A 21,911-nucleotide genomic window follows, 5' to 3' on the forward strand; every position below is an offset into this window, starting at 1 on the left:
TTCCCCAGAACTTTCTTAATTCTTCAGGGCACAGAATCAACAAGGTGCTGGAAACATTCCTCAGATCCTTTGGTCCATATTGACGTGGCAGCATCACACACTTCCTGCAGATTTGTCAGCCGCACACGGACGATGTCTTGTCTTCTACCAAAAGGAGCTCTGTTAAATTTCTATGTTTGGAGGTCATTTAAATCCAGTGAATTCATTGTCACGTTCAAAAATCCAGTTTGAGATGACCTAAACTTTGTGACATGGTGTGTTATCCTGCTTGAAGTGGCCATCATAAGATGCGTACACTGTGGTCATAAGGGGTGTACGTGGTTAGCAGCAGTACTTGGGTAGGCTGTTTAAACAGTGCTCCTCTGATACTAAGGAGCCCAAAGTGTCTCAAGATAATATCCCACCCACTAATAGAGTTCGAGCACCAGCCTGAACCACTGGCACAAGGCAGGGTGGATCCATGCTTTCATGCTGTTCATGCCAAAGTACAAATGACACAATTAAGACATCAAGGCTCACCAGAAGGTTTCTGTTGTCCAGTTTTGATGAGCCCATGTTAAATGTGACCTCAGTTTCCTGTTTCTATCTGACAGCAGTGGCACCTTGTGGGGTCTTCTGCTGCTGTTGTTTGTCTTGTTCATTCTTCTGCATTCCTCACTTGTAAAAAGTGGTTATTTGGGTTGATTTTGACATCCTATCAGATCCACTTCCTCTTCCGATCTGTGGCATCAACAAGACATTTTCTCCCAGAGAACTACCGCTCACTGGATTTTTCCTCTTTTTCTGATCACGCTGTAAACTCTTTGGGAAAATTCCCAATGCTTCTGAAATACTCTGACCAGTCCAGCTGGACAACAATCATACTTGAATCACCATTCTTCATGATTCTGATCCTCAGTTTGAACTTCAGCAGGTTACTTCGACCATGCATACATGTCTAAAGTCACTGAGTTGCTGACATTTGATTGGCTGATTAGATATTTGCATTTACGAGCAGCTGAACGGGGACACCTAATGAAGTGACCCACAAATATAAGCTAGAGTGCAGCATAGAGGTATACATGGTCATTGTTGTAAAAGGTGCAATGAAAACAGTTGCTGAAGCATAAATAAATACAAGTTGATATTGGATAATTTCAGGAGATGATCATCGGTGGCATCCTTTTTTGTGCCTAGTATCGAAGAATACTGCACCAACAGAATAGCTTTGTATCTGATATGAAACAGTGAAATTGTCTCCTAGGATTACAAACTGGGCTTGGGACCAATTTAATGAGCCTATGGTTTGCTGTTCCAAATCGCAGCCTACCACTGATTTGACTGCAGCCGTGGCATGCAGTTCCACCAGCCCGAAATAGCCTTGTGATGATGCCTAATCTCAAGAGTCCTTCATTCCAGTCACACAGCCATGTGAAAGCAAGTGATCAAGTATTCTCTTGCATCAAAGTTGCATAATGAGGATGTTTTAAATGATATTCCACTGTAGACCGGATCAGATGGGAAAGCAGCGCTAAGAGAAGACTGTTATTATTTCTGTAGTTATAGATATGCATTCCATACGAAGACTTTCTCCTCCGTGGCTCTGTGGGATTTTCACGGCTGTGGGATTAACATGGCTTCCTATTCCCTCCCACTGCGTTCTCAACTGCACAGTAATTTGCCATTGTTCAGTCCTGTTCATGATTATGCTGTCAGCACTGTGTGCAGAATTGTTCAGATTTAAAGAGTGATGGGGAGGAGGATGAGGAGGAGGGCGACCAGCAGCATTCATTCCCGTCTCACTCACTCACAATTTTACATCTTTTCTCCAAAAATGACAGAGCAGACAGATGAGAAGAAATGAATCTTCATCACCTAATTCTTTTGTCTGATCCAAGTTTCATCACTTCTAGTTAATCATTTTTTCTTTCGTCATCTTCATTCTTTCATCACTTTAAATTATAATGACAGTTGTCTGTGAGGAGGCTGCATTTTGAATTTAAATGGATCTATTCTGCCTTTGTCTCACGCTCTAAATGAAGCTACCTGGCATGACATTAATCCTTCTGTGTCATAATCACTGACTTTCTATACAAGATGGACAGTCACTGTGACATCACCCCTTTAGTTAGTTCTGTTCTGTTTTAACATCTTGAGTTGAGAATTTTGTCCATCTTAATTTAAATAAGGTGGAAGCCACAGTGTAAAACACAATGAGCATCATGTTGTATAACACACTGCTCCCCGGGCGCTAGATTGGTGGCTGCCCACTGCTTCACTGAGTGAATGGGTTAAATGGGATCAATAAAAGATACATTATTATTATTATAAAATAAGACTTGGTCATTAATTAGAGACCAAAAACATATCAATAAACTGTTTACTGAGATATTAAATGTGGTGAAAAGTAAGTTCATTTTTCCATGCATAGTCTGGCTTCTTTTTACATTTAAAGAAGTTGCAGGTCTTTGCTTCTTTTATGAGAGCTGGAAGCTCTGTCCATCTTTTATATACAGTCTATGGAGCCTATAGATATGTCTTTATTATTTCCTTCTCTCTTATTATTTCTTATTTCTTTGTTATTTTTTGCACCATTTGACTTTGTCTGTTTCAGCACCAAACAGTCTGCAATTCACACAATATTCTCTGATTTTTAAGGTTAAATAATAGTAAAAAAGTTGGACTTTAAAACAAATGTTTTTTTTATCTAGAAGATAGTTTTTGTTTTCTTTGAAGTATTGAAATATTTCAATGTTTTTTCTTAATACTTACTTGAGTATAGTGAGAATCCCCAAGGATTTTTAAAAGTTAGAGCTAAAGTGCCCCCCCCAATTCTTAGGTTTCTTGTAAATTCAGCAAACTGAGGCTGGATCACAAACACGGTCAGAACGCATCTGGTCAAATACAATTTTACCTCCTCCTGTATATCCTTCTGTATTGGCGGCTGTTTCTGCAAATACAGGAAGTTTTCAGCCTTTGATGGAAGGCGAGATGTCCCTTTCCTTATTTCGACCAGGCCGGCTTGTCGACTCAGTCGGCCCTGCAGTGCAGGCTCTCACCGATTGTGTGCCCCCAGAGTCCCATAAATTGTAGAAACCTGCATATGCCCTGTGATAATGAGATGCTTTCTAGCAACCACACCAGCTCCCCTTTCTAACACTGGTGCACAGCACAAATGTACCACATCTTATGCCCAGACTGTGGCCTCTTCAGCCATCTGTAAGAACTCCCAGAAAGACTGTCGTACTTACCTTACTGTGATGGCTGATGAGTCATTGTGCCATATTCAGTTTAATGTTTTTGTTTTATGGTTTGCAGCTGAATAGTTGGTGAAGTCTCCTTTTAATGGCACAAAAAGGAGGGACCATAATTAATTGGCACTGAGTGAATGTAGGCTCACTTATTCCCCATTATTGTGAGTATAATTTTCTCAGTATACTGTCACTAAATGATTGTGTAACTGTTTGGTCACTGTTTGTTACTGTTTGTATTTACTGTGCAAGGAACGGGGCTTGCAGACTAGCTTTGGCTATAAATGCATCTCTTGGTTCATGTTGCATATTGTGTCCTATAATAATAAAAAATAAATAAACTACATATAAAATAAATACAGTTCTCATACTGCTACAGAGTTATTCTGTGTCCTGATTTTTGCCCTCATTTTTCTCTGCAGGGGTCTGGGGCAGAAGCAGGCTCCGGGCAGAAAATAGAAAGATGCAGCTCTAGTTTAGGGTTATGTTTTGAAGTCTTTTTGGTATATTTTCAGTTTTTTGCAGGATTCACAGCATCTGTCAGACTAATTTGAGCCTTTGTGCTGTGGGAAGCCAGTAGTGGAGCAATGTGTGATGTTTTAACTGGTTATGTTGGTGTAAAATATTACACATTGCAGAGGGTTTTTTTTTTTTTACACATGCATTCTTGTGTCATTAAATATTCACTTTCTATGCAAGGTGAGCTAACAATTGTAACATTTGTCAGAATGACAACAGAGAAACTTTCCATGCTCTAAGCAGAGAGTGGAATGTAAGAAGTCATGAAGCATTACACATGAATTACTGTGATTTTTCACTCTTTCTTCCATTCAAATACATTTTTTAAAGTCCCATTCATTTTTATGGGACTCTGTCACACTTGTCAGAGTGTTTTTGCACGCCGTTACAAACTCCATCCTCCTGTGTAATGAATAACGGTGGCAAATTTTATTTGACATTATAGCAATTTCCCTGAGCTCTAATTGTCCTTGGAAAGTAGCAATCATCGCTCAGTATAACAGAAACCATTCCCCATTCATCAGAAGACATAATAAGCTTTATAGTGGTGACAATTGCAAGAGCGCTTTCTCTTCTGACTGCCAAGGACAATGAAAATGTTTGAAGTATATTTAGAAATTTGTACAGATGAATGCAGTGAATGTAATGTCAAACAAAGGAGAGAGAGGGAGGCAAGTTCTGGATCTGGATCTGGATCCTTCTTTAGTCACCAGTAAAATGTATCAACAAATGTTTGATGGAGTGACCTGAAATCTGGTTCAGATACACCTGTAGATGAATTGTAGTTACCTTATTAATGCCTCAGAGTTGTCTTTTTACAGCACTGCAGTAAATCCATAACTACAGTGTTGCTATATAAACTCCACTGTAGACATGTAGTTTCTTAGAAATGTAACTTTATGTCATGTCATGAACTGCAGGCAAAGGGAATCCAAACGTAGATATGTGGAGATAGGTTAAATCAAACAAAAGCAAGTTTTTATTTCAGCTGATGGAAAAAGTCTAAAAAAAGTACATAGTATGGATGGATGGATGGATGGATAGGTAGATTAAAAAAAACACAGGTGAAGATAATCAAACGCAGTGAGGCAGGAGGGGAAGTAAAATTAAACACAAGACACTAGAGACAAAAGACTATCAAAATAAAACAGGAAGGGAAAATTGTTAAATGGTGAAATGCAGACACATAAAAGGTGGGTTGACACAAGAGAATAAGACAGGAAATACTGAGGGAACAAATTAAACTCTAAAACTAAAACTAAATTATAACAAGTACTACAGACTCCAAAATACTCAAGCAAAAATAAAAATCAGTTTAAAATAAAATCTATAACATAACAAAACTTTATCTAATATGTGGTTTAGCCACACCTTTTTTTTGTACTCAAAATACAAATGTATGTATTTAAAACACAACATTGATGTTTGTTATGAAGTATTAAAAAAATTTTATCAGTACTGGTGTAGTGCAACACCGCTGTATGCACTGTTTTAATAATCTGTGTATAGGCTCCATTTTTTCTCTCCCTCCCACATCAGCTTGCTGGCAAACAATGACACGTCAAGTCTACAGCATCTCTACATCGGCTAACATTCATTTAGTAAACATGAACTCACAGTAATGTTCCCATTAGCATCACTTTGTCTGATGTTAAAGATTATGTCTGCTAAACCTTTGGTATAAAACTTTGGTATAATAGCACAGTTTTGGTGAAACTCTTAAATGAAAGAGCGACTGCCTTGGCTTTTAGATTGTTTTAGATGTGGTTTGCAAAACTGACTTTCAGTTAGGAAATTCTAACAAAAACCTTTGCAAAGGTTTTCTCTAACCTCTTCCACCCTGGTACATTCACTGAAGAGGCCACTCAGGACTATTACGACTGAAATAATTGCTGTAACTTTTTGCGCTTCAATGCAGTTTGAAACTTTTTGAGTTTTAGGTGGGAGTATGTAGAACATGTGCAGTAACATCAATGTTTCCTGGCTCATTATAAAGCTGTTTTTTTATTAGCCTGATGTAAAATTGTAAGTATTTGCTGGTGTTTTTCATTTCTTATAATGGACTGGTGGCACAGTTATGCCGATTTTGTTGTATTTCAAATTCCTCTCAAGTGTCTCCTATTCACTGAGCCCAAGGTTGTTCATGTTGGCCTTCGGTTTTGCAGCTTTTGCTATATTTTAGATTAATTGGTACTCAGTAGGTTAGTGGAAAAATGACTTGCTGTTTGATCGTGACCGTTTTTAACAAGATTTCATCTGAATTATGAATCATTTCTGCCCTGACTCGTCTCTCAGATATTGCATTACCTGTATGACTCAAAATCTTTACAGACGCTAAATACCGTGAATACTGATTAAATTTAACTTCGACCTTCAACTAAATCATGCACGACTCGTACTGTTTCCCCTTTATGTGAGTCACTTATCTGAGGGAAACAGATAAGGGTTCAAGGAATCTTCAGGCGCAAAAACTTTTCATCCAAGGTCTTGAGCTCACTTTGGCTTTCTAAGTTTCCCTGTTGTTTTTGACAGTGTTGTGTTATTGATCGTTCTCCACAGGAGCTGGAGCAGCAGTTTGAGAGGGAGCGTCAGTCACTGGAGGAGCAGAAGACGCTGCTCAGGCAGCAGCTGGATGAGCTGAGGGAGGAGCTGACGTCCAAACTCAATGCAGCCACTGAGGAGGTACGACACATTGACTTTGTAAAACTTCTGTTCAAGTGTGCAAACAATATATTGTGTAAATACGCTGCTCAAAAAAGTTAAAGGAACACTTTGAAAACAGATCAGAAGCATCTCAATGGAAAGAAGAAAAACTGAAAGGTTTAAATTTTATTCTTGACCTTTTAAATCAGTTTAGTGCCCGTTCTTGAGATCAGATGAAGCGATGTCCTTGAGCACATGGAGTTTCTTTAAGTATGTGCACACTTTGGTAAAAGTTTAGATTTTTTTTTTAAATACACACATATACTATTACAGTTGTTTTAACTTCCGGTCAGTTTTCTCACCACAGAAAGTTTAAGAAACCTACATCTGAATCTTGAGCTTTTCAAAAAATGTGTTCCCAGAGTGTTAAAAACTGCTTGCTGTTTTTAAGCTGAAATAAAAACACATTTCAGTCATGTTAGCCCCTGAAAAATGAGCTGAGGATCGCTTCTAAGAATCACAGCTTCCGTCGCTCTTAAAGGACACAGAAAAATTAAGTGTGTGAAAAAATAGAGCTTGTAAACTCAAACTGAGCCCAGGAGAGGAGGTAACTGGGTTCGAGATTTCTTTTTATAAAACTTTAAACCCAAAGCTTCAGTTTTAATTCTTTTTGAACCTGACTGCACCTGAGCAGGTCAGATCAGCTCTGCTGCAAAACAACAAGACTTTAGTACTTGTGTAGTAAAGTAGCTGAACAAGAAAGAATAAAGATGAGAGTTTAGCTCAAATGATTATGAATGAATTAAATTGATTGCATACTAAAACACTGAATCAGTAAATGGTTTTCAGTTTCAAGGTTTCCTCAGTATAAATCTGCTGCCACTATTTGTTGTTGTTTTTTGGGGTACTTTATGCAAACATTTTTAGCCACTACTTCAGACATTTGGGGAAATTAATATGTGATGCATTGCAAAACTATTTTGCTATGTTAGCAAAAAAAATATATGGGCTTGGCTCATTTAAAAATCTGAAATGGAAACAGTCATTGAATGTATTTTTGATGGAAATTCCACCTCGCTGAGCCTAAAATGCTGATGTAGTTTAAAGGTTGGTGCCACACTGAGCTACAGCCTGAAGTGTAACAGAGAGGCGGGTGTGGACAGAGTCTATTCTCTCTGCCTCACTCTGTCTGTCTGTCCTCCCTGCAGGTGTCTCGGCTGCAGCAAGAAGTACAGCAGGGGGAGAATGATATTAAAACAGCTGAGGGGCAGATCTCCACACTGAAGGAGGCGCAGGACAAGCTGCTGGAGGAGCTGGATGCTACACGGGCCCGACTGAGAGAGACCAGCAACCTGCTGACTGCACTGCAGGTCAGGCAAACAAAGCACACGTCAGCCTGGGCACTGAACTTTACAACAGCATACTTAACCTCAAACATCTTGATGCATGGTCAAACATCCAGGTGAGGAAATCCCAAAAGCTTGATTCTGTTTATCTGGACGTAGTGTTTTCAGTGGGAGAAACATTTCATCACTCATCACTGACTTCTTCAGCCTCAACCAACTGCAGGTTTCCCCAACCTTATAAACAACTGCTGCCTAAGCGAAAACCCTTAGTGTTCCCTTATTTGTCAGGAGTATCGGAACAGTTGTGACGCGTTTTCTCTCAACACTGCATCTCTATGGCTTTCAAACCCCCAAACACGCTTGCACCACTAATTGGCCCATCCTGAGGATCGGGTCTCCCAGCACAAACAGAGTAATGTAGTGTACGCTGTTAAGATTTCCATGATTTATACATCGGGGAAACCAAACAACCTCTGGCAAAGCGGATGGCACAACACAGAAGAGCTAACTCGCACCTATTTACACCTACAGGCTTTCACTCTACACTCTTTCAATGATGAGGATGCACACATCCTGGACAGGGAGGAATGCTGGTTTGAGCGGAGAGTCAAAGAGGCAATTTATGTGAAAAGGGAAAGAACATCTCTGATTTGAGGAGGGGGCCTAAGGGTACATCTTTCACCATCTTAAAATGCTGTGATTGCAGCCATTCCCCAACTCTCTGTGAGTGGTATTCATCGCCACTGATCAGTGGTCATTGATCAGTGGTTGTTGATCAGTAGCTGTTGATCAATGGTCATGACAATTTGTATATTAATTTGTATGTTAATTTGTATATTATATTCATTCTGTGGTGCTAGTTTCAGTCATTATGCTAATGTACTGTTTATAAGGTTGGGGAAACCTGCAGTTAGCTGAGACTGAAGAAGTCACTTGGATGGAAACGCTACGTCCAGATGAACAGAATCAACTTCCTGGGATGAACCTCGAACCTTAACTTATCTGTGAAGCAACAGTTCACTCTAAAATCAAATAAACATTTTTTGTTTTTTTCTGTGCTGCTATTTACCCATAACGATTGTCCTTCTCCTAAACATTATGTAACCAGATAGCATTTTCTTTTCTTTGTACTCATCAAAGTGCTAAAATAATATATTTGAAACACTGCAACAATGTCTCTTTTTAAAAATTAGTGTCCTGGTTTAAAAAAAGAAAATCGTAAATTTTGTTGTAGCAGTTTCTCCTTTTCTATTTTTAGCATGGCTTCTGTGTCCCTGCTGTGTTAGGATGTTAGGATTGACATTGCCAGAAGCCAACATGTTGTGCTGTCTGTTAGCAGTGTCACACTACATAGCTTTATTTTTTTGTCCTGCAAAAAATCCACCTACGAAGCTGGATTCTCTCCTTAAAAAAGGAAAAACCTGATTGAAAACTGGGCCTAATATCCCACAATGCTTTGTGAAAGGCTGTCTATAACTGATTGTCACTTTTAAGGCATCCCATACTGGCCTTCCTTGTGTTGTGGAAAAGCCTGAGAGATGAATGAGAAGAAGGAGAGCAGTTCACAAAATTAACATCTACAAAGCATAAATCATATTTTCATTTAGCCTATTACCTCACATTATCCTTTACATAGAGTATGGAGGATCCAGTGCAGGAAACATCTGACTCAGCTTGTTTTTGGGCATGCAGATTGACCACTGACACCATCATTGAGATTAAAGTTAATTTAGATAAATTTCATAACTTTGGTTTCACTAAGGTGCACACTGGGGCACCTGAAAATTTGTAGCTTACTTACACCCTGTAATTAAGAACATACATTCCGTTCTGCCTTGTCAGACACAGTTGGTCCCCATAAACCTTAGTTTGCTAAGAAAAACCAAACATCACAGTTCTACACAAAGGTTACAGCACAGTCAACTCACGACAACCTGTTTAACGAGCAGGTAGTGCAGAGAAATTCAATAAGACCAAATGTATGCTGATGTAAAAGCAAAGAAGTAACTTTATAACATTTTTCAGAATTTTGCACAGGCTGTTTAACGGGCCTGAACATGAGAGCGCAATATATGTGTAGAAAGTTCCTTAAAGACAGAAAAGACAAAATAGTAATGATGCAAATCATAGTCTTTGAAAACAGAAAGTATCTAATGGTGAATACACGGGTCTCTCTCTCTGCACTCAGTAAAGGCGTAGGCTGCTCAGTCTCACACCACTGCTGAAATTATTCTGCCTTCAGCAACTTTTCCTTTTTGTTGCTTCCCTTGTTAGCTGGCTCTTTAGCTTGCAGGTGCTGTGAATGTGTGCATGACTGGCATTTAGACAGCATGCACGTCAGACCAAAACTTCAGCTAGGCAGGTCAAAACTTGTTGAGAATCTTAAGTGATGTGCACACCACAGAGTTTAAGTGTAACATATGATTTAGACTGCAATGGTGAACTGAAGCCAATGTGTCCTTCTCTCAGGGAGAGCTGGAGACCCAAAAACGTCAGCATGAAGCCAAACTCATCACCACCAAAGAAGAAGAAAAACATAAGATGGACAAGATGGCTCTGGAGCTGGAGCTCAAATGGACTGAAACACTCAGGTGTGTGTGTGTACCGGTTTAGATGTCTTTGTGGGGACTAAAAATTAGATGTCAATTAGATGTCCTCAGTAAGATAGAAAAACAAGAATGTGTGTATGTATTTTAAATGGAAAAGCAACAATAGCATCCTCCGTCTTCATCTTTTCTTTTAACAGAGTATGAAATTGAGAACAGATGGGTAATTTCTGTCTTTTTATTTACTTATTTTCATTTCCTGCTGTTAGTAGATTAAACACACACACAAATGCACGTAAACACACACACACACGGGTCCTGCTGCTTCCACCGTTGACTGTGACAGAGCATTAGTCTTGGTGGGCTCTGCAGCTTTTCAGCTCAATCCAGTGTTAAAGCCCCCAGTGTTAAAGTCTCTGTTAACGTCCATAGACCTTTGAAGAGTGATTATTCAAAATCCTCTCAGAGTAAAATTGACTGTTTTCAGGTGTGAACTGATGTACTTTTCACACAGCTACTAAATGACTCTGTTAGAGTTTTTGTCAGGATTCAACAGCATCTGATGAATTCTTCCTTTTGAGGCCAAAGTGAAAGTGCTGCGGTAATCGTAACATCTCATCTATACCTCTGTTTCTGTTTGTGGAGTTTTGCCTTGAAAGTTCATGCACACGCTTTCTTAAATCGATAATTAATTCCCTCCATTCATAAGTTCCACATCGACAGTTATTACGCAAAGGGTATTGTGTACTTTGTGACAAATAACTACAAGGGAAGGGCACAAGAAATAGTGGCAGGCCTGAAAAGCTTTCAACAGCATATGAACAGTATCTGAAAACACCTAAAGCAATAGAAAAAAAATCCAGCACTGACCTGAGACAGGAACTACTGTTCACTGAAGCTTTCTAAGAAATGGTTTAAGTACAAAGGTGACTCTCACGAAGAGGAAAAGGAGGAAAGGTGAGTTTTGCCAGATTACTCAAGAACTGGACTGAAAATAATTGGAAACATTTTAGGTTCAAATCTGCATCAGTACTTACTGATAAGGTCAGGGGAGAGTACAATAGTGAGTGTCTGTAAACATGTAAAGCCATGGTGGCTCTGTCATGGTTTGGTACTACTGCGTTAGAGAGCTTGTCCAATTTGATGGAATTATGAACACAGAAAAGTACAGTTAGATTGAGCGAGCACACAATATAACCTGGAAAGCATTTGACTGGCAACAGCTTCATCTATCAGCATGAAAATGATCCCAAACAAAAAGCATATCTGGGTAGAAAACACTATCAGCCTTGAACTACCTCCTCAGAGCCTGTACCTCATTATTAGTGAACAGAACAAGCATCCAAAGAAAAACTCTGAATGTCCTACAAGACGTCTGGAGAACTATTCCTTAAGACTGCTTAAAGAAATGACAACAAAAAACTTGCCTAAAAGAGTTCGGGCTTTAGGCATGCCTAATATTGACTTTCAGGCTTTTTAGAGTACAGATATATACTTTTACATATATATGAATATTTTGGAAAAAGGAAGTAGTCAGGAAATCCCATTAATTGCTGATATTTTAGTGTGAACCAGGTCAGTTCTCACTGAATCATAGATTGATTTTGCTTCCCTGAACTTCTCATGGCCTTTAGTTTAAGACTTCCCTGAATAGTCTTAAACTAAAGGCCAGAACAACGAGGATAAAGCATCTGTCAGAAGCTGGTCTAAAGTTTCAAGTGCCTAACATGCTTCTAAGATCTTATGTATAACCAGGACAACCTAGCACGGCCTCATCTGCGCTTTAGTCTGCTGATCCGCCGAACCTCTTCTGCTCATTTGGTAATCCAGAGAGCTCGTTCCGTGATTACACTATCACAGACAAACCGCCTGTTTCCACAGTGAAAGGGGGATTAAAGCCAGCCTCCTTTATTCAGACGGCTCACTAACCACAGTGTACTCACCCCAACCACCAAATGAATAGATGTTCTCCAGGGAATAAAGAGCTCAGTGCATAGAGACAAAGGAAGGTAAATGGAAGCTAATGAAGAGGAGACTGAGAGGAGGAGAGCGACAAGTGCTCTGTATAAATATGCTGGTCTATATTTATTTATTTATTTTTAATCCTACAGTGCGTTCACCTTGTCTTTGAAGACTGAATGTCACCTAGTCTGCGGTTTATAAAGTATTTAAGTGAATTTGCTGCAGATAGTTTGTCAGCACAGCAGAGGAAAAATGAGAAGATGTACTTTGCATCAGGTCTGATCATTAATATCACAGCAGAGCTGCTATTACAGCATGTGACACAATCCCCCCTTTTTGTTTTTGTCATTTTTTTATTTAAACATCCTCCTCATTGGAAGCACCTTAAAATGTAATGCAGAAGGTGAAATTAGCCAACTGTTTGATATTTTTGTGAAGGAGGAATTCTCTCTGTTAAATAAATACTGTTATCAACCAGAAAAATCATACTTCTGGGGAGGTATAAAAAGAAAGAAAAAGCTGCCAAGAGAGAGGCCGCTGACAGATTTAGGTTGTGATGATTGTCAAGATAAGAGAAGAAAGATGCAGCTTCAGTATTTTAACATCAATTCTCCTAAATTTAATGCAAGACTTGACACCTATTGGCCTTCTATTTATGTGCTTCTTAAAATTTGTCCCTCTCTGTTGATGGGGAACATCAGGATAATATAAATGCGTCAGTATGCCAATATTTCTGTTTTAGTCTTTTGCACCTTCACTGAGTCTTCGGGTGGTTTGTGTGCTTTATTGTCTTAATTCATTGTTCACATGCGTAGGAAGCTTGAATTGTCACCACTTTCCAGTTGCTGTCACTCATGATAATCCTTAATACTAATTCTATTCTAGTTTATCCCCTACACTCTTAAGAAATAGCAGTACACTAAAATCCCACATCTGTCCCTACTTGAATGCATCTGTTATACTTTAAGGTGACTTTGTGTACCTTACAGAGGTGTGCCCAAAAAGGAAAAGTATTTTAAATTATAATATCAGAACAAAGTCTGTGACCGCCCAAGTATTTCAACAAGCAAGTATTACATTTATTTACTGCAGATGTCTGCAGTAACGCTGGAACACTCTATTATGGTGAAAGGACCTGAGTGTTGGCGTGAAGCTGTTAATTTACTGGTCGATCTGTATTCATACCATCACCTATTGCCACGAGCTGCGGGCCGTGACCGAAAGAATAAGACTGCAGACACAAGCAGAAGTGAGATTGCTCCAAAGACCATCTGTGCTCTCCCTTAGAGGTAGGGTGAGGAGCGGCTGCTCCCCCACCTCGAAAGGAGCTGTGGAGGTAGTTTATCTGATCCGAGCTGGACGCTTACTGGTTTTGGGCACGTCCTAGTGGGATGAGGCCCTGCAGCAGACTTGTGACATACTTGAGAGATGATATCTTTCAAGGGGCTCGGGAATGCTGACTTTGTCCAAGGAAACGATGAAGTAGGCAGCTGGGGAGAGAGAGGCCTGTTTTCTCTGTTAAGGCTATGGACTGGACCGGCGTTGTTGGGGTGTTGTTATTATACAGAAAACACATAATCTAATAACTAACCAACAAAATTACAACTGAAATCAAATTGTATTTTCCACATTTCTGTTAATTTGAAAGGGTGTTTGCAACCTTCTTGGTATCTCGACATGTTTCAGATCATCATATTATACAGAGATAACGCAGGTAATACAAAACGTAGTGGGTGGATGGCGTGGACCTATGATTCTGAACACAATAACTTAAGAATGAGGCAACGTAGGGTTTTTAAATTCATAGCTTAGGTGCATCTATTACAAATCTCATCTACCTTGAACTCAAAGGAATCACCTTGGATTATCAAATTTATACCACAGGAGCGTATTAGGAGGCTGAGGGGTAGTACTAATGGCCACTTGTATTTTTAAATGATAGTTTCATTCATTAAGTGGAAAAAGTTATCCAAACCTACGTGCCCCAATCTGAAAAAGTAATTGCTCCCTGTTATTAAATGACTTATAATTTCCTGTAATTAATTTAATTTCAAAAACCAAAAGAGTCCCATTACATCTGGCATAAAACTAACACAGCATTTCATAAAATGATCATCACACTAACAGTTAAACATGGTGGTGGTAGTAAGGTGGTTAATACCTGGACGACTTGTTGTAATTGATGGAACCGTGAGTCCTGCGCTGTATCAGAAAATCCTGAAGGAGAAAGTCCGACTATCAGTTCATTGCCTGATGCTCAAGCATACTCAGGTTATACAGAAGGACAAAGATCTGGATCCACCTCTGGATGACTCAAAAAAAATATATTTTTTTAATTTTTTGGAGTGGCCTCATAAAAGTCCAGACTTAAAATCAATTGAGATGCTTGAAACCCCTCCAGTGTGGCTGAATGAAAACAATTCTGCAAAAAACAGTGGGCCAATATTCCCCCACTGTGATGTTAAAGACTCATTGGTGCCAATGGTGCCAGTGGTGGAACAACCATTATTAGGTAGAGTTTTTTTTTCCTTAATGAAAATCATCATTTAAAATCTGCATTTTAAATTTACTGAGGTCTTGTTTGATCTAAATTTGATTTGATGATGTAAAACGTGCAAGTGCCAGTCTTGATAGCCGGGGATCAGTCCGCCAGGGCCTCCTGCCCAGCACACAATGCACCCGACCCCTACGGTTCCTCCTGCGGGTGGTGGGCCTGCGGGAGGATGGGCCCATGTCCCCTTTTCACGCTGGGCCTGGCTGGGCCCCATGGACTAAGGCCCGGCCACCAGATGCTCGCCCTTGGGCACCCTTCCCGGGCCTGGCTCCAGGGCGGGGCCCTGGTAACCCTATCCCGGGCAGGGTAAACTGTTCCCTCAATGTTTTTCTCATAAGGGTCTTCTGAATCGCTCTTTGTCTGGTCCCTCACCCAGGACCAATTTGCCATGGGAGACCCTACCAGGGGGCAAAAGCCCCCAGACAACATAGCCCCTGGGATCCCTGGGACACGCAAACCCCTCCACCACGATAAGGTAGCGATTCACGGATGCCTCCTGGGCACCTCCTGGGCGAGGTGTTCCGGGCATGTCCCACCAGGAGGAGGCCCGGGGCAGACCCAGGACACGCTGGAGAGATTATATCTCTCAGCTGGCCTGGGAACGCCTTGGTGTTCCCCCGGATAAGCTGGAGGAGGTGGCTGGGGAGAGGGAGGTCAGGGCTTCTCTGCTTGGGCTGCTGCCCCCCGTGACCCGGCCCCGGATAAAACGGGTAAAGATGGATGGATGGATGGATGGATGGATGGAAAACATGCAAGTGTTCCAAATATACAAAAAAATGAACTCATCAAGAAGTGGCAAAAACTTTTTCTCAGCACTGCAGGTGCATTTTACTTGATTTGATCATCTGAAAGCCTCTAAGTATGCACAATCAGATTCAGATACACACAAAAAAAATGAGCGCAAAGGAAAGAGTAAGAGTGAAGTGGGGTAATACAAGAAAGTTAAGTAGAGAAGTAGAAAATAAATTACAGTCGGGCAAGAAGACATCTTTGGGCCGGTTGATCGAGGAAAAGACAGAAATATTAAACAATAATCAAGTGTGACCTTTACAAAGAGCGGGGGCATTAACTGATTAAACGAACTCCGAGGCTGAGAAAAAGAGCGTGAAATGAAAGTCAGAAATCAGCAGGTAGTATGACTGCAAAGGACTGCATGATAAAAGGAAAATGTGCAGTATGAAATACCATTGTTCAATACGCGATTTAGTATGACTTGAGATAATAAAAAGTATTGAAGTGTGTATATCCTAATACAGATCCATCCTGCTTTAATAGGCACGCTCACGAGGAAATGAAATCAATTATTTTGAACCTTCTTTTAACGGACTAAGTTAAGTGTTTGCATCCTGAGTGCGAATACACAAGAAGTGCTTTTATTCACATCCTATTTACTGCATTTCAGGGAGCACTTGCAATGTATTTATTGCTTATATTCATATGAAAGTGAAAACAGGATTTATTGAAGGGCAGTGTAGATTCTGGAAGAAATGTATCAGAAAAAGTACAATTACAGTCGTGGATAAAATAAATAAGTGAAAAATGTTTTTTAATGCGAACAGCTGTCTCTGTGTTACAGTTCCCTGTAGATATTATACCCAGTTATTGCCAGTGATAAAACTGGAGGTAGTGGACAGCTGATCAGACCCTAAAGTAAAAAATACTATGACTAGTTCAATACAAGGGATGTCTAGTTCATTTTTCCTCCTAATCCCAATATAAAAACAAATTTAATCCTTATTTTATATCATAATTAGAACCAGCCACCTAATACTGAATATCTCACAGTGGTGGCAGATTAATATTGGCCGAAAAGTAAGTCATTGTAAATGTGCTGCAGCAGGAAGCCTTGGGCAGAAGATGAAAACCTTTCTCCATCTCTGCTGTGACTATTGATCTAAAGGTCACTGTTTCAGCCAAAAACTGCCTCCGTTAACCTGCAAAATGTCACTGAATTAGATCAACGGCGGACTTTTAGAGGGGGTCAGTGATGCTCACTTATGCATCATTGGCCTGCATATGCATTTTTTTATTTTAGGAAAATGGAATATATTGACAGGTCCTGATTTTTAGTCCAGTCTTTGTGTAATTTGGCACGCTGTGAGCACAGATGCCCCATTTACCTGCTGTTCTAATCTTCTGTTTATGAGGAACAGCCAATCAGAGGATATACTCAGGAAGAACTGTTTTTTTAGCATGTGGCTAAAATGCATTTACATATTTTATTTATATTTATTTATATTGTAAGGTAAAAACCCCACAGTGGAAAAACAGCCTCCCCCTCCAACCTGTCCAACCTAAAACTAGGATGGTGACCTGAGTGAACATGACACCAGCATCTCCCTGCTGTGGCAGTTTAGCTAAATGTTAAACAAACATAATAGTTTGGCACCAGATATCCCAGAAATATTGAAATTAATTCTACAATCAATGACAAAGACCAGCTGCTTGGACAATGTTATTACAGCATTTGTCCATGTTACATAAAACTATACTGCTTTGTTGAGTTGCTACAGTTGTAGCTGTTTTATGATAAAGAGACTGCACGTACCTCTTTAGCCCTTTATTGCATCTTTTAACAGACACGTCCTCTCACAAAGTTCCTGCAAGGTGTGAGTCTGCTGAATGTTACAGCAGAGTTTGTGGCAGATGCTTCCAGCAGGGTTTGTCTGCAGTTGTTTGCGTTCAAGGATTTACATCTAAACTCTGAACGTCTGCCTGTGCTATGACTTTCAGAAGGTAAATAGCGGAAGGACAGCTAATATTTAATTACCCACATCATCCTGTAATGTGAGCCGGCTGTTCTTTAGGGGATAATTTTATTAATGTGACTCCAAAACTACGACTTTCTCTTTTTTTTTTTCTTTCTGTGCGGTGAACCTGCTTGTTTAATATTGAATAATAAATAAATCATCAGTCACTCATTATTAAAATGTCTGCAGGCACCCGAAACATAATCAGGCTAAAGTTTATATTGTTAATGTCATACTAATATCTTTTTTTTTTTTTAAATTCTAAAGTGGAAAATCCAGTAAATGTTTTTAGATCTGAGTTTGAATTTGTACTGTTGTTGTTACTTGTATAGAAAGTATTCTGCAAGGAAACTTGCAGACAAGTGGTTAGTCCATATATTTCTATTTCTGTATTTGTTTTTACACTTCACACCCCATCAGTTCTCATTATCAATGTTATCGCTTACATTTGCTGGTTTGGAAATGTCCGGCCTAAATACACAAGAGTACATGTAAGAATGGCAAAAAAGACAAAAGGAGAAGTAAGACCTCCACGTTTTGGCCTACCACAGGGATTTAGCACCACATAAGTTGATGCGCGTGTTAGCTTTGCAATGGGTCTCGTTGCCTGGTGCAAATCAGAAATCTGTCAAAGTACCAGCAGCCAAAATGTCTCGTGCGACTGGCAGCTGCTTGGAAATCCTGTGATGCAGTAACTGTGAGTCAGTATAAGCCTGGTGGCTGGTTTCCCTCACAGTGGGCTTTTACACAATATACATTATACACATTAAATTCAGGTCCACCTCATTGTTCTTATTTCAGACTCACAAGCAGCAGTATTGACTCTTATAAATGATAAATATTGAAACAGCAGCATCAGTTGGCTGAAGCTGTGGTTTGTTGTAAAGGTCTGTCAAAAACATATTTTTGTAGGCAGCATTTTCTTAAACATTCTTCTTAATCATTCTCTGCTTGTATTAAATTATTCTGGGCACGTCTCCTTTATGTGAGTATGTATGTAGGTTCACAGATTTGGAATGGAGAGCATCGGAGTCTTTTGTCAGCAAGTTATAAATATGCAAAGACCTTGACTGTTACATTTCTTCTTAACTATATGATGTATGTGTTTAATTATGCTGCAGGGATGTGTGGACTTAAAGAATGAAAAACAGCAGACAGGATGTTGATAAATTTGCCCCTATGTAAACTAACTAAATCACATAGTTCTTAGAAGTTCACTATAGAAGCTAAACTACACTGTATGTGCAATAATAATCAACATTAAAAGGTGAATATACAGTCTTTGTGCAGTACTGTGAAGAACTCAGTACACCTATACTACTTCTAATAAGAAGTAGCTAGGTGCTGCTAATCATATATACTTGATTAATTGAGAATCTCTATAAAAGCAGAACATTTAGCACGTTGTTGGAGAAAGGAGAGAAAGCCTCTTCCCCTTGAAAAAGAATGTGACAGCACAGCTTTAGTTTAAAATGCTGCACCTGAACGAACCACAAGCCCTCTGGAAAAATGTCCAGACGAGACCAAAGTGCAGATGTTTGGCAATAATGCACAGCACCGTGTTTGAAAAAAACAAACAAAAACAAATGCAGGATATCACCGCAAACACGTCATACTAGCTGTTGAGCACGGTGGTGGAGTGGTGATGATTTGGGCTGGTTTCATAGTAGGGCTGGGTATCGTCACGGATTTCTAGAATCGCTTCGATTCAGATTCGCAAGGTCCCGAATCGCTTCGATCCACGATTCAATTCGATTTAAATCTGGGAAATTTTGCCTCAGACAGTCAGAAATATTATAATTCAGATCAGTACATTTACATATTTTTGTATCTATAAAAAGGAAGCTGACACTCGCAAGACTTTATCAAAGGTGTGAGCATCACAGCAGATGCCTTTGTGTCAAAGTAGCTGAAGATAAAACACAGAAAAACATGAAGGGGATTTTCCTGGCCTGGGATTTTATAAAAATATTCTGCAGTACATCAAAAACAAAAGAAAACCATTAATCAACTTATGAACATTACTTCTGAAGTTACAGCGGTTTTATTAGAGACACGGCTAAGCGTTTTGCATTTTGCATCATTTTAAAAAGTTTAAATTTGTTCAGAAGCCTATTGAACCGCAGAAATGAGGCTTTCTTTTCGGAAGTAAGTAAAAGGGAAAAAACAGCGGCCGACAGCGCTGTAAACAACAGTAGACTTGTGCGTAACAAGCAAGCGAATAATACAGAAAACAGATTTTTAGATGGGAAACTGTTCTTGAAGTATACTAAGAGACAGAGAGAGAGAGAGAGAGAGCTGTGCGTGAAGTGTGGTGGAAGCAAAACAGCAAACGTCAGAGGGAATTCATGACGATGTTTTTGTGAAGCGTAGTTTGGATCTTTTTTTGCTGCTGGTTCGGTCAATAATGTTTGGAGAGACATCAAACTAACAGCTTCAGAACCAGCGCAAAAAAGGCATAAACACAAAGCGCGGACCTGCCGAAACATCCGAATCAGCGAGCTGTCGGCTTCCAGCCCCGACCGTGTCCGTGCCGTCAAGTGAGAAAGGCGACATCTCACTGATTCTGATCCGTCGGCGGGTCCGCGCTTTGTGTTTACGATTTTGTGCAGAATCCGTGTACCTGCTCTCATTTACTGTTTTAGCTGTTTGGTGGTTCTTGAAATTTTGTGAGGTTTAACCTGAGATTCTGGCGTTTCGGGCAAAATAAATTAATATTAAAAAATCGATTCAGGATTTTAATGAATCGATATCACGTTATCCAAGCCAGAATCGATTTTAATCGATAAATCGATTATCAAAACCCACCCCTATTTCATAGCTACCTGGCACCTGGGTGCCTCGGAGACACTGAGTCAACCACGAACTCTTCTGTGTACCAAAATATTCTAAAGTCAAATGTGATGCACTTGTCTAAAGCTTGGCCCAAACTGGGTCATGCAACAGGGCAATGCACTGCAGCAAATCTACAGTAAAGTCATTGAAAAGAAAAGAATCTGTCATAGACAAAAATTTGCATATGTTCAAATTAACGAAACATACAGTCCTAAACCCTGTTTAGGACAACAACAAACAATGAGTGACTTTTTTCTGTATAGTCCTTAGTTATGACAAGTTAAGAATACCTTCATCTAGTGGGATGTTTTGAAAAAAATAGTGTTTTTATGTACAGATTGTGATGATTTGTAATTTTGGGTGTTTATAAGTTATTAACCTTTGTTTGCAAATCTTGGGAAAAACATCAGGTTGGATTGTTTATGGTGCTACTGTGGCTCTGGTTTCTTGTTATTTAGGTTTCCATGTCACAATAATAAAATTAACAAAATGAATTGTGCATGCTGACGTATGTATACAAGTATAAAAGGTTAAATTTTATTGCAATTTAGAACACAAAAAAAAATCATTTATGCTTTAAAAGGTTTATTTTTAATCTTCTTTGATTATGTTTTAGCCTATTTGGTGGACAGTGCAGAGGGTAGACAGGAAGGGGGTGAGAGAGTGAGGGCGAATGACACATGGGAAATCTTCTGTCTCGAATTGCCATAAGGTCCCTAGCCTTTAGTGTCCGGGTCGCTAGCTCAACCAGGTGAGTTACAGTGGCGCCCCAGTTTGTGAAGCACATTGTAACTGTGTGTTTTAAAAGTACTGTACGAACAAAGTTCTTGTTAGAATGATTACATATTTTGAGCACACAGTAAATTATAATGTCACACGCACCTTAAATGAGCACATGCGGCTCATATCTGCCTGTACGATCCCTGAATCCAGCCAATTATCCCACATTTGATCCGGATATTCCTTCCATCTTTGAAAGTTCCTTCATCCCTTCATGTTTTTACCTCTTTCCATTTGCCCTCGGCTCTTCCTGCACAGCAGAGAAGAGAAGAGCAGAGATCATTGACGCCTCAAGTCTGGATGTGTCTGTGAGAGAGCAAGAGAGAGGGAGAACGTCTGCTTTATGCCGAACGAGGACGTGAATGATGACACGTGTCAAGTGTGCCGCATTATGAACGTGACTTTGTGGTGTGTGACTGCATCGCTGTGTGTGTTATAGCCTGCCTTCAGTCTGACACTTTGCAGCTCTCGAAGTGAGAGAAAAAATGTGTTTGCCTGGATACTTCATTTAACAGCTGCCATTTCTACTCCCACACAGCTATCACATTGGCAGCGCGCAGACACACACACTGCCATTCGCAGAGCTGTTAGCCGAAGTGTTGGAGAGTGATGGGTGCTCAGTGGAAGCTGTGTTGAGGTCTAATGATTCAGGACAATTTATTGTTCCCATAAAGTGTTATAGAGCTCTCTGAAGCACCTTTACTTTTCAAGCCAATTCCTAGCTGCTTGTTTGAGTCTCTTCTTTC

The 21,911-nt window shown here is 39.8% G+C and overlaps 1 protein-coding gene across 1 annotated transcript in view; it reads left to right on the forward strand.

Moving 5' to 3' along the window:
• fam184ab (family with sequence similarity 184 member Ab) overlaps positions 1-21,911 on the forward strand; it is a 216,477-nt gene that overhangs the window by 131,794 nt on the left and 62,772 nt on the right. The window contains exons 10-12 of the mRNA XM_085372694.1: positions 6,309-6,431; positions 7,601-7,762; positions 10,208-10,329. Of these exons, the coding sequence (XP_085228820.1) occupies positions 6,309-6,431; positions 7,601-7,762; positions 10,208-10,329 (407 nt within the window). The remainder of the gene's footprint in view (positions 1-6,308; positions 6,432-7,600; positions 7,763-10,207; positions 10,330-21,911) is intronic.

Source organism: Diplotaxodon limnothrissa, linkage group LG15, assembly GCF_057381915.1.
Source record: "Diplotaxodon limnothrissa isolate DT_005_m linkage group LG15, D_limnothrissa_male_GT1.1, whole genome shotgun sequence".
In the NCBI taxonomy this organism is placed as follows: domain Eukaryota; kingdom Metazoa; phylum Chordata; class Actinopteri; order Cichliformes; family Cichlidae; genus Diplotaxodon; species Diplotaxodon limnothrissa.